Source organism: Schistocerca gregaria, chromosome 2, assembly GCF_023897955.1.
Source record: "Schistocerca gregaria isolate iqSchGreg1 chromosome 2, iqSchGreg1.2, whole genome shotgun sequence".
Taxonomy (NCBI): domain Eukaryota; kingdom Metazoa; phylum Arthropoda; class Insecta; order Orthoptera; family Acrididae; genus Schistocerca; species Schistocerca gregaria.
In genome coordinates, this window is record NC_064921.1 from 95577208 (window position 1) to 95591370 (window position 14163).

The 14163-nt window shown below is 44.8% G+C and overlaps 1 protein-coding gene across 2 annotated transcripts in view; it reads left to right on the forward strand.

The window, feature by feature from the left end:
* Positions 1-14163, forward strand: part of LOC126336418 (synaptotagmin-15-like) — a 680000-nt gene that overhangs the window by 433479 nt on the left and 232358 nt on the right. Inside the window, exon 3 of one of the 2 annotated variants that reach the window (XM_050000110.1) lies at positions 4838-5058. In XM_050000110.1, coding sequence (XP_049856067.1) covers positions 4869-5058 — 190 coding nt within the window. In that variant the 5' untranslated portion in view covers positions 4838-4868. The remainder of the gene's footprint in view (positions 1-4837; positions 5059-14163) is intronic. The other variant, XM_050000111.1, reaches the window with a different exon arrangement.

The window sequence follows — 14163 nt, forward strand, 5'->3', positions numbered from 1 at the left end:
AAAAACTTAGCAATCCAGTTATGGAACAGTTATTTACCTCTTCATGGTTACAGTGACCTGAACAATTCAGTACGGCAACGTATTACTTCCATCTGTAACTCTGCCCCGTACATGAAGAAAACATGCAGCAGTGGCTAGAGAAAAATGGTCATCTGCATGAAAGTTGCGCTTGCGTGAATGAGTGTGTGAGTTGGGTATTTTAGAAGAAGGCCTTTTGGCAGAAAGCTCACATGTTTAGCAGTCCTTTTGTTGTGTTTGTCTGCGGCACAACAAATCCTCTTCTATGTGGCAAGTAGCAATTTATCCCTCTTATTACTATATGTAAAATTTAAATCTTATATTCAAACGTGCTATATCTCTCCCATTAATCAGCCTGGAAGATTCCCAGAAATTGCTGCAGTATTATGAAGGTTTAAGTGGATAACTAAGTAAGAAATGTGAATAATTAAGAACTCTCAATAATGCAAATCAGTGTGTGGTGAAGACTCGTTGGATGAAGAGTCATCAGCGTCCGCTGAAATTTATCCGTGGGTAAGGGGGACTCTACAATTACTATTCTTGATAGATATGAGTTGGTGAGTTTAGAGACATGTCATGCCTCAAGAGATAAATTATATTTATGACACAAAATTCTCTTGAGGTGTAAGAAAATTATCGTTACGGAATTTTGAACACTCTTCCCGTCACTGCAGAATGTAATAATAAATGAAAGACGGTCATCCTTGTTCTGTAATCCTCAAACTTTTTTACAACAGTTGTGGCATCTTCAGTGTTTTTTCTTCTATTGTTTCTTAAATATGTAAGTTAGGAATTCTTTCACAACAGAGTTTGTTGTTTAGATTACACGTTTACTTTAATCTTGTTTATATTTTCTGTGCCATGTGACGCCAAGAGAAATCCGCTACAAGTCTCTGTTAATAGAGAACATCTGCAACACAGGATTGATTAATCTTTGCTTTAAAATATAACGTATAAATTACGTAGTCAAGTAAACCTGTGACATACACACCCCCATTTCACATTTACCATTGCCGTAGTTGAAGTGACATAAGTGGCTCAAAAAATGGTTGAAATGGCTCTGAGTACTATGGGACTTAACATCTGCGGTCATCAGTCCCCTAGAACTCAGAACTACTGAAACCAAACTAACCTAAGGACATCACACACATCCATGCCCGATGCAGGATTCGAACCTGCGACCATAAGGGTCACGCGGTTCCAGACTGAAGCGCCTAGAACCGCATGGCCACACCGGCCGGCTGACATGAGTAGTACTTCGTTACTATTAGCACTTGGAATTTAATGTCCTCAAAAAAGCGAAATACGCAAGAACTTATGACCTAAACGGTATATATTACCTTACAAAAATAAAATATGACTTCATGTAAACGTAATTAAAAACATTAATCTTTTTTACACATCATCTAATTCAAATACTCACTTCTCAACAAAATACGAAAATAATACTTACTTTTTGTAGCGTTTGAAACTAGCTAGTACTTAATTTTTAAATGTTTTCATGTATGTGAAATAACATGAAGTTGAATGAAAAGAGTAACACCTATCCAAAACTAAAACCGTATTTTGACTATTGCACGCCTCTTGTTTAAAGTATTCTAAATTTGTTAACGCAACCTGTCACTTTTAGTTCCTGCAGTGTTTCAAAATTCTTCAAGTGGCTCAGAGCACTTTGGGACTTAACATATATGGTCATCAGTCCCCTAGAACTTAGAACTACTTAAACCTAACTAACCTGAGGACAACACAAAATACCCAGCCATCACGAGGCAGAGAAAATCCCTGACCCCGCCGGGAATCGAACCCGGGAACGGGAAGCGAGAACGCTACCGCACGACCACGAGATGCGGGTTGCAGTGTTGCACTGCATCACGAGTACATTTTCCAGTTTTCCTTTCCTAATATGGTGGTTGTTGTTGGGATGTTTAAGGGGGACTAAAACTTTCCTAAGAGTAATGGCTGTCAGTGAGGATAGTTTTGTGCCTGGAGAAGCTCGTTTCCTCACCACACAACGTCACAGGCGCGTATTTTAAGGTGGTGTGGTCACTGCAGGGTAGCTTTGGATCATTGACTTGAGATGTGCTCTTTGTAGAATATTCAGGATTCCTCTGGAGAAGACTTCGCAGCTTGTTGTTCACTTTGGCAGTCACATGACCAGGAGCTCGACCCAACTCGCTCTGCGCATGCATCGGTCTTTTTTCAAAAGGGTGTGAGTCAAGAAAACCAGCTTAGTGGGAAATAAAAAAAATAACCTGTTTCACAAGAAAAATACTAGGAAATAAAAAAGTCTTGTTTTTCCACTCTCATTATTCCCTCTTGTCTCTTGTACATGTTGTGTATTACTCGTCTCTCCCTACAGCTTACCCCTGGTTTCCTAAGAATGGCTCTGAGCACTATGGGACTTAACATCTGTGGCCCTCAGTCCCCTAGAACTTAGAATTACTTAAACCTAACTAACCTAAGAACATCACACAAAACCATGCCCGAGGCAGGATTCGAACCTGCGACCGTAGCGGTCACGCGGTTCCAGACTGAAGCGCCTAGAACCGCACGGCCGGTTTCCTAAGAATTTCAAAGATCTTGCACCATTTAGTATTGTTGAATGCTTTTTCCACTACGACAAATCCTAAGAACTTCTCTTGATTTCTCTTTAGTCCAGCTTCCTTTGTCATCCACTATGTCAGAACTGCCTGTCTCGTGCCTCTACCTCACCTTAAGCCAAACTGATTGTCACCTAACACATCTTTAATTTTCTTTTCTATTCTAGTGTATGTAATTCTTATCTTAAACTTGGATGCTTGAGCTGTTAAGCCAAATGTGCGATAATTCTCGCACTTGCAATCTTCGGAAGTGTGTGAATGCCATGTTTCCGAAAATCATATGGTATATCGCCCGACTTATACAATCTTCCTCCTAGTAGACGCCTTCAACGTAGTCTTTCCACCTATCCGAACTCTCCTCTGCATTTACAATGTTACCACCCTTTTTTTAATTTCCGCGAAGGTTGTTTTAACTTTTAGATGTGCTGCGTCAGTCCTTAGGACAATCATTTCTTTTTTGATGTCTTCACATTTCACATGCAGCCATTTAGTCTTACATTTCCTGCTCTTTCTATTTATTTCATTCCTCAATAATTGAATTTCGTTGAACATATTTGTATTGTCTTTTTTCATCGATCAGGTGAAGTATTTTTCCTGTTAGCCATGGTTTCTTCGCAGTTAGGCCTACCTACTTTGTACCTATGTTTTTCTCTCCAATCTCTGTGTTTTATTGTTTCAGAGATGTCCAGTCCTCTTGAGCTTAATTGCCTACTCAGCTATTCCTTATTGCTGTATCTATAATCTCAGAGAACTTCAAGCATCTCTCTCCATTCCTTAATACTTCAGTATCCCACTTCTTTACGTATTGATTCTTAATGACTAACCTCTTAAACTTCAGCCTACCCTTCATCACTACTACATTGTGATCTGACTCTGTATCTGCCCTTGTGCACGCCTTAAAATCCAGTATCTGATTTTGGTATCTGTGTCTAATAATGATGTAATGTAACTGCAATCTTCCCACATCTCCGGGCATTCTCCAAGTATAACTTCTCCTCTTGTGATTCTTGAAGAGAGTATTCGCTATTACTAGCTGAAAATTACCACAGAACTCAATTTGTCTTTCTCCACTCTCATTCCTTGTTCCAAGCCAATATGCTCCTGTAACCCTTCTTCTGCTCCTCCCCCTACAACTGCATTCCATTTCTCCATAACAGTTATTTTCTTCTCCTTTTACGTACCGAATTACCCGTTCAATATCATCATATAACTCCTCTGTCTCTTCATTTTCAGCTTACGACGTCGGTATGTATACCTGAATCATCGTTGCTGATGTTGGTTTGCTGGCGATTCTGATGAGAATAATCCTGTCGCTGAACTGTTCACAGTAAGGCACTCTCTGCCATGCCTTTCTATTCCTAACGAATCCTACTCCTGTTACACCATTTTCTATTGCTGGTAAAAAATGGAAATGAGTGTTTGGTGTCACTGGCCGGGAGGCCCCTTGCACAGCAGGTCCGGCCACCTTGGTGCAGGTCTTACTACATTCGACGCCACACTGGGCGACCTGCGCGCCGGTTGGGGATGAAATGATGATGAAGACAACACAACTTCCAGTCCCTGAGTGGAGAAAATTCCCAGACCCAGCGGGAATCAAACCCGGACCCGTAGGATGGCAATCTTTCACGCTGACCACTCAGCTACGGGGCCAGACTCTACTGTTAGTGGTATTACCCTATACTCATCTGACCAGAAATACTTGACTTCTTTCAATTTCACTTCACTGACTCCCAATATACTTAGACTGAGACTTCGTATTTCCCTTTTCAGATTTTCTAGCATCCCTACCACGTTCAAGCAAATGACATTCCACACCCCGACGCGTTGAATGCTATCCTTTCACCGATTATTCAATGTTTTTCTCAAGGTCACCTCCACCTAGGCAATCCCCTGCTGGAGATCCAAATGGGGGACTATTATGGAACGTTTTGAGAACGGAGAGATCATGCTGACACTTTTTTCACTTACATGCAACATGTCCCGTGGATACACACTATGTGTCCCTAATGCAGTGATTTCCATTGGCTTGTGCATCCTCAAGCCGTTGGTCATAGCTGATTCTTGCGCTTGTAAGGGCAGTTTCCCACCTGAAGGGTGCTGTCATTAAGGCTAGGCCTTATAAACAGCTCTTGTCCCGTAACAGTCCCCTGTCCGATACTTCCGCACCAACCCCTAGAGTGTACTCGAGACTACAGCGAGAGCCCTGTGTCTGTGTCCAGCAGATGGACGGCGTCCGTGGCGTGGCCTGAGATGGAGGACGCAGCGCTGCCGCGGCCGTGGCGGCTGTCGCGGCTTTTCAAGCTGGGCGCCGCCTCCGCCCCCGCTGCCGCCCCCGCAACTCTGCACGGCGGCGGCGCAGATGCAGCCGCAACCGCGGCCGCCCCCGGGACCGCCAACGGCTCCGACGTGCGCCGCGTAGCCACGCCGCCTCTCCATCACGGTCAGTGTCCAACACGTACCCTGTGGACTGTGCGTGTAAACTGGTCAGGGATTTTATAGTTGCACCACCAGGAAGGACAGCTCGCAACAAAGTTTTACTTATTGTCCGCATATAGTATAGAAGAAGAAATACGTGACTGAAATTGCAGATGATTTGGTGGTATACGGGGTGACTTACTTAGTAAGCATGATTGCCAAACCTGGCACGAAAAGTGGCTGTAGCGCGGCCGAGACGTACGAAGGTTACAGTAGATTTACAGATACTGCGAAGACGGCGTTTCAGTCGACTTCGAGACCACTATTAGTGATTGTTTTGAAAATTATAGCTGTAACTTGAACTCACGTTTTGTCCGCCCGTGTCCGCGTGAAACAATATGGAACTCCAGAATAAGATTTTCACTCTGCAGCGGAGCGTGCGCTGATATGAAACTTCCTGGTTGATTAAAACTGTGTGCCCGACCGAGACTCGAACTCGGTACCTTTGTCTTTCGCAGGTAAGTGCCCTACCACCTCAGCTACCGAAGCACGACTCATGCCCGCTCCTCACAGCTTTACTTCTGCCAGTATTTCGTCTCCTACCTTCCAAACTTTACAGAGGCAGGAGAGCTTCTGTAAAGGTTGGAAGGTGGAGACAAGACACTGGCAGAAGTAAAGCTGTGAGGAGCGAGCATGAGTTGTGCTTCGGTAGCTCAGATGGTGCCGCCACGGTAGCTCAGCGTGTTCGGCCAGAGGGTTAGTAGTCCTTTGTAATAAAAAAAAACTGAGTCAATCGATCAACAACGTACTTAAAAGGATTTCTTGCGATGTCCGCCCCTAGCAGATGCAACGAAAGAAAGCGAACAAAAGTGAGATTAAAAAAAAATGGTAGAGCACTTGCCCGCGAAAGGCAAAGGTCCCGAGTTCGAGTCTCGGTCGGGCACACAGTTTTAATCTGCCGGAAAGTTTCAATATGGAACTGTTCCTCCACCAAAATGCAAATCAGTTTTGTTTATACAACTTCCAAATCTGGTTTCGGTGAAGTATAGCCACATTCAGTGGGTTTCTTTATTCAAAAACATGCAAAATTAGCATCGTTAATTACATTACGTAAAATACCTTAGTAGACGGAGTGGTCAAATAAAAAAACTCAGATGGGAATAAGTATGTGAACTATTTAATAGGAATAAAATAATCGCCACTGTGGGACAAATCGGGCAATGCCTTCGAGGAAAAAAGTTGGTGTTTGGCTATGAAACGACGACGGCACTCAGGCGTGCACCTCTTCGTTCGAAGCAAATCGAAGGCCACGAAATTCCTTCGTCAGGAATCCAGACATACACTATTTGGTCTAAAGTATCCGGACACTCCCCAAAAAATACGTTTTTCATATTAGGTGCATTGTGCTGTCCCCTACTGCCAAGTACTCCATATCAGCGACCTCAGTAGTTATTAGACATCGTGAGAGAGCAGAACGAGGCGCTCCGCGGAACTCGGTGACTTCGAACGTGGTCAGGTGATTGGAAGTCACTCGCATCATACGTTTGCACCCGAGATTTCCACACTCCTAAACCTCCTTAGGTCCACTGTTTCTGATGTGGTAGTGAAGTGGAAACGAGAAGGGACACGTACAGCACAAAAGCGTACGGGCAGACCTAGTTCGTTGACTGACAGGTGACAGTTGCAGAGCGTCGTATTGTGGAATAGGCAGACATCTTCCCAGACCATCACACAGGAATTCCAAACGGCATCAGGATCAACTACAAGTACTATGACAGTTGGGCGGGAGGTAAGAAAACTTGGAATTCACAGTCGAGCGGCTACTCGTAAGCCAAAAATCACGCCGGTAAATGCCAAACGACGCATCGCTGGTGTAAGGAGCGCAAACATTGGACTATTGAACAGTGGAAAAACGTTGTGAGGAGTGACAAATGTGGAGTGACAAATCATGGTACACAATGTGGCGATCCGATGGCTGGGAGTGGGTATGGCGAATGCCCGGTGAACGTCGTCTGCCAGTGTATGTAGTGCCAACAGTAAAATTCAGAGGCGGTCGTATCATGGTCTGATCGTATTTTTCATAATGGGGGCTTGTACCCCTTGTTGTTTTGCGTTACACTATCACAGCACAGGCCTTCTTGCTTCCTATTGCGGAAGAGCAATTCGGCGATGGCTATTGCATCATTCAACACGATCGAGCACATGTACATAATGCACGGCCTATGGCGGAGTGTTTACACGACAATAACATCCCTGTAATGGACTGGTCTGCACAGAGTCCTGACCTGAATCATATAGAGCCCCTTTGGGATCTTTCGGAACGCTGACTTCGTGCCAGGCCTCACCGACTCACATCGATACCTCTCCTGAGTGCGGCAGTCCGTGAAGAATGCACTGCCATACCCCAAGAAACCTTCCAACACCTGATTCAACGTATGCCTGCGAGAGTGGAAGCTGTCATCATAGTTAAGGGTCGGCCAGCACCATATCGAATTCCAGCATTACCGGTGGAGGACACCACGAACTTGTGAGTCACTTTCAGCCAGGTGCCCGGATACTTTTGGTTACATAGTATACCTAGGGGAGAGGTCGGGACTGTGTGGAGGACGTGTAAGGGCCCCACAGAAAAACTTATACAACGTATTCGAAACAACCCAGACAACATGTTGGCCGGTCCACAAGTTGGCAAGGTTGTTTCGAGTACGCTGCAGAAGTTTCGCTGGGAATCTCTTACCCCTTATACATCCTCCCTACAGTCCTGTTTCTCCCTACGCCCTCTCCATAAATTTGAAGCCCTCAAAAGACATTGGTGTCCGTCGATTTGCTTCAGCCGAAATAGTGCAAGCCTGGGTGCAATAACAGTGCCATAGCCAAACACAAACATTTCTCCGTTAAGTCACTGACCGACTTTTCTCACTGTGGAATAATGTATTAACTGTTACGGCGATTATACTTGATATATTAAACAGATTACATACTTATTCCCATCTGAGTAGTTTCAAATTGACTGTTCCTTCTGTGTGTAATGTTTTGTGTCAGATATATGGGTGACTGATTTTTTAGCATGTTTTTACTTCTAGGTCATGTCATGATTTCTATGTACGTTGCCGTTTCCCGGGAAACAGTACGGAATTTGCAAAGGTGCGAGCGGCTGTTATTAACAGATATGAGAATCAGAACTCACAAACGTCTAAGTTATTGTTTTAAGTTCACGATCTCATATAATGACAGTCGCTCATAGTTGGCGGACGACATGCATTACACGAAAAACGGCAACAAGCACAGACATCATGCAATGAATTTGCAGTAAAGAGGTACTATAAGATTATTCAGGACATACATCGCGCGAAAACACCTTGAAGCTAAAAATTAGACAGATTCGAACTTACGTGCAAGCTTATCGGCAACCGTTCTTACCGCGAAACATTCAAAATTGGAACAAGAAAACGCGGAAATAGCAGGAGCCATACACAAAGTACCCTTCACCCCACCATTACGAAGGGAAGACAGCGAATTAACTGCATTTTTATCCATCTCTGAGCTATGGTAACGTTTCAAGTCTCTAGCTCATTATTAAGTTAGTTTGAAATCAACCGCAAAATTTGTGACTCTCATACGTACTGAGCGAAAAACAAACACCCTTCGCCACATACCAGACAAAAGAGCACGTTATTACTGTATTTCAGACGCTCCAATCATGCACCGTTTGAGGCTACGCGTTTTCTGTCGCTTTTCCGTTCTGGATTTCTGTCTCATGCCGAAAACTAGTTATCTCTACCGATTGGTGAGGAGAAGTTTCTGTTACAGTTTAAACTTGTCATAGATTCTCTCGTTTCAGACTCGGCGGTTCGCCATCTGCCTTACGCAAAGCACGCCTTTGTCACGCACGACGTAATGCTCTCTTTCAGGTGGTAGGGAGTTTTCGTTAAAATTTAAACGTCTGAAAAACCGTATCGCCGAAGGAGGTGGTTCAGTCGTTAGCACACTGGACCCGCTCGCATTCGGAAGGACGACGGTTCAAACCCGCGTCCGGCCATCATGATTTCGGTTTCTGTGATTTTCCTGAATCACTCCAGGCAAGTGTCGAGATGCTTCCTTTGAACGGGCACGACCGACTTCCTTCGCCATCCTTTCCTAATCTGATGACACTGATGACCTCGCTGTTTGGTCCCCTCCCCCCCCCCCCCCCCCCAAATCTAGCAACATCCAAAACCCGGGCAACGCTCCTGCCTGCTCTGGACCATTTCGTTCGGCTGCCACTGCGATGAGTGAATTCTCCACTAACCAATCAATTACCTAATTACAATGGCACTTTGAGGAATACAGGACGCTTTGAGGATTAAAGGATCTTAAATGAAATAAAGACACCTGACATGCCCCTATTCCTTGCAGGAGGCTTTATTTCAGTCCCGCCAAAAAAAGAATTTAATTGGCCAGGTGTACATCGTGCCATCGGCATGATCTACCGATGAGACACTTCGTCAGTCTCTACGAAACGGAACAATAATCATGTTTCAATATGTTTCAGAAACAATTGACAACGGTCGGTGACTATGCATTCCCTACCACACACCCCTTTCCGCGGCAACCATGCAGGTAGAGGTTTAGTCAGCAAAGGGAGTCTAGAATCCCTTTGAAAAAATATCGATTAATCTCGGAGAGAAACTCACAAGTTACATACACTGATGAGTCAAAACATTATGACCACTGCCCATAGGTGAGGACGCATGCTGCCTTGTGGCACTGAGGGCACGTGACATAGACAAGTATGTCAGCAGAAGCGCGCCCGGCTAGCCGCACGGTCTAACGCGCTGCTTCCCGTTCGGGAAGGCGTTGTGATCACCAGCACTAATCCGCCCGGCGAATTAGTGTCGACGTCCGATGTACCGGCCAGCCTGTAGATGGTTTTTAATGTGGTTTTCCATCTGCCTCGGTGAATGCGGGCTGGTTCCCCTCATTCCTCCTCAGTTACACTATGTCGGCGATTGCTGCATAAACACTGTCTCCACGTACGCGTACACTATAATTACTCTGCCATGTCAACATTAGTGGCTACACTCGTCTGTTGTTCTGAGACGTTCCCGGGGGAGGGAGTTTCGGTCCACTGGGGGCCGACCTGCACAAAACACATGTAAGCGGAGCAGAGACGAATGGGGAATCATTCTAATGGCGATAAGTGGTGCTAATACGGAAATCCACAGAGTTAAGTGACTTTGACAAAAGCCAGTCTGTTGTTATCCAGTTCTGGGAGCGACCACCTCGGAAATGGCGACGCTGGTCGGCTATTCGCAATCTACTGCCACGAGCATCTATGGAAAGAGGTTCAAGGTTGCGGAAACCACGAGCTGTCGACAAGAAGTTGACGAGCATTCCTTATCACAGAACATAGGGGTCGGAGGCTTGCTCGCTCTCTAAAGAAGGATACATGATGATCTGCGGCACATCTGGCGACAGAGTAAAGTTCTGGCGCAGGCACAAGTGTTATGAAGCGCGCCGTTCAGCACATAGTGTTGAACACGGTGTTCCACAGCAGAGGACGCCTACGTGTTACCATAGTGACCTAACAACATCGTCAATTATGATTACAGTGGCCACGGGATCATCGAGGTTGGACAGCGGTTCAATGTAATCTTGTCGGCTGGTCGAATGAATTCCGATTATTGTCAAGCCAGGTCGATGGTCGTGTCCAGATATGCCGTTATCCACGCCAAGGGGTGATCGGAACATGCAGCGCTCAACAGACACTGGTCAGTGGGAGCAGTATTATGTAATGCAGGGCTTCCATGGGATCTGCGGTGGTAATCGAAGGGACCTTGAGAACTGTGGACTACGTCAACATTATTAGGAACCACCTGTAGCTCCTTATGCTTGATGTCTTTCTCAACAGCGAGGGCATCTTGCAACAGAATGTCTGTCCGTGTGATCAGGCATAAACTTGCTGCAATGGTTTGAGGAGCATGATGGTGGATCTCGTTGATGTCTTGGTTTTTAAATTCTGCTTATCTGAATCCGATGAAGCCCACCTTTGACGATTTCGGGCGTCAGCTCCGCCCCCACAAACCAACCGCCCATAAGTTACGGTTGGTTGGTTGGTTTGTGGGATTAAAGGGACCAGACTGCTACGGTCATTGTTCCCTTTTTCCAAATACTAAAAACACCCACAGACAATTAGTAAAAACGTTCAACAGAATAGATGACAGACGACACAGAACAAAAGAAACTTGGACAAAGACCAGACAAAACGAATTAAAATCACACAGAGTGTGACGGTGGTTGGCCGACCATAGGAACAAAAAAAGTAGAGGCCAACCACCGAGAGACTCATTAAAAACTCACTTTAAAATCGTAGGCCAAAGGCCAGAATCAACACTAAAAAAAAACATAACGAACACTCAGATTAAATGATGAAACCCCCTGCCCGAATAAAACGCAAAACTTAGCCTGCCATGACAGAGTCATCAGTTAAAAGGGCGGGGAGCGTATCAGTCAGAGCAAATTTCTGCCTGACCACAGCTAAAAGGGGACAGGCCAACAAGATGTGAGCCACTGTCAAAGCCGCTCCGCAACGACATAGAGGAGTGTCCTCTCGACGCAGTAAATAACTGTGCGTCAGCTGGGTGTGGCCAATGCGGAGCCTACAAAGGACAACTGACTCTCTGCGCTTGGCTCGCATGGATGGCCGCCACACACCCGTCGTCGCCTTGATAGGACGGGTTTGTTTGGCGTGGGCAGATTGCTCCATTCAGTGTCCCAAAGCGAGAGAAATGCGCGGAGTAAGACTGCCCGCAAATCAGTCATCGGGAGGCGTACCTCCAGAGTTGGTTCACTGGTGGCCTGCTGTTTGGCCAGGCGGTCCACATGTTCATTGCCGGGTATCCCAACGTGGCCTGGGGTCCACACAAAGACCACAGAGCGGCCGCAACGGGCAAGAGTATGGCAGGGACTCCTGGATAGCCATCACCAGTCGCTACAGATAACGAAGGACTCACCTGAGCAGGAGCGGAGTTTGTGATCTCTCCATAGGAATCTGGCGCCACAGACCTCTGGAAACCTATCAACTTATTGTCGAATCCATGGCACACGGTATCACTACTCAACTGCGTTCCAGAAACGGACCAATACGCTTTAAAATAACTGGTCATAATGTTCCGGCTCATCAATCTGTATACATTTCAATGAGGTGAAGTAAGATGTAACAGTTCTTTGTAAAGTAGCGAGGAAACACTTAAACGCACACGTGTGAGCACAGGATAGTATTCCGAGGAAGCCCTACTCCATTGTCGTCTGTTTTGGAAATCGGCACCAGCACAATGTCCTCAGTTCGTCGTCCTGTTCCAAAACGAGAAGTAGTCCGCTTCTGCCATAGGACGAGAAAGGTGAGACACGCAGGGTGTTAGGGTATAGTACAGATATGAAGATTATTGGTACCTCAACTTTTACCCACTTCAATGGGTTAGTCGGTTTGTCACTGAACATAATAGTATTCCAGCAAAGACATTTCGTAATTTAGTAGCTAATGTTTTCAGCACGGCCATAACGGTTCTGCAAAGTGGACTACGCTTGTCGGTTTTGCTATCCGTTTTGTGTTCACGCGTCCGTACTTCAGTCATTAACTGACCAGCCGCCCAACGGAAAATAAACATTAACTGCTTGCTTGTGCTACGCGTATGTGGAGATACTAACCAACCTAAAAACATAGATTAGATTAGATTAATACTTGTTCCACAGATCATGAATACGACACTTAGTAATGATGTGGAACGTGTCAGGTTAATGAAAGATGTCTGTGCAAGATATTACATTACACAAAATATTGCATGACACTAATGCTTAAGTTAGTTTTTTTTCCCTCCCTTAATTTATATCTAAAAATTCAGCCAATGAGTAGAAGGAGTTGTCATCTAGAATACTACCTGTAATAGCTATAAACATTAGTCTGCAGCTGAAGTAAATGCTGGTGTTCAAAGCACTGTTCTCACTCACCAACAGAGATATCTGCGCTCACACCTCTAACATCCTGTACATTTCAAAACATTAATGAATAGCAAGTGTCTCTGCAGGTCACAATTTACAACCAACCACTATAATAAAATTTCTTTATCAGTCTTTCTAATATTCTGACTAATTACAGATACCCTCCATTTCTGACTCGCAGGCGGAACATGTTCAAGAATATCGTTTCACACAAGCCACATATCATTTGGTGTCGCATCCCTCCCTCACACATTACATACCTGTGCACAGTGACTTACTTAGACCATTTGAAGGCCAATATATTAATGTTTGCTTTAATTACGCTAAACATGGAATGATGCACAAGTCACAGAAGGAAATGGACACTTAATGATTCAACAGAGGTTTGCAGCAGATTTTTTGCTCATGGCAGTTAAGGGATCAAGGCATATGCCCGCTTACAATACAGCAAAAAAAGGTGCCATTTTGTGACAGCAGACAGTTCTGGTTGCAGAGAGGTCATCACCCAAACCCACATTTTTTCTATTTGGAGAAATAAGATTTTTATAGGATTATCCGTTGCTTGTAGTAGCGACGTAATAAAAAAGTAGTCTTAGACTTTTTCAGATTTTCCATCCGTTCTTGTACTTTCATTTTTCGATAATATGAGACAGATTGTTTCCTTTCTTCAAATATATTTTCTTCGGTTTGCTTGTCGTTAAGATAAGAGTCAGTTATCGAAATAGCCTCACAAAAGTGCTGGACAAGTGGGCACAGATCAACGTACTAGCATCGAACGAGAATACTAGGAGTCACATTGAGCACAGTGTTCTAGAATCAAGAGTTGCTACCACAGCATTTCGTCATCAGTGTCGGCTATGCAACAGAACTAGAGGAGGGAGGCGAGTTACCCGGTACTCTGTTTTCAAAAACAGCTTTTTCCTTATCAGTTTCCTCATCACTGAGCATTGCCGAAGCTCTCGTACATTGCTGCGAAGAGCAGTCGCAGATTAATAGTTAAATGCTCTGAGGTTAACAGTATTCAATGGGATGCATTCTGCTTATGACATGAGCCCCTGCCCCTGCATAGCTGATTAGTGCAATGCATTCTTTTCGTACACCTATGAAACTGACATTCGCGTTACATGAAAATGTTTGCACCGAGCTGTGAGCCACA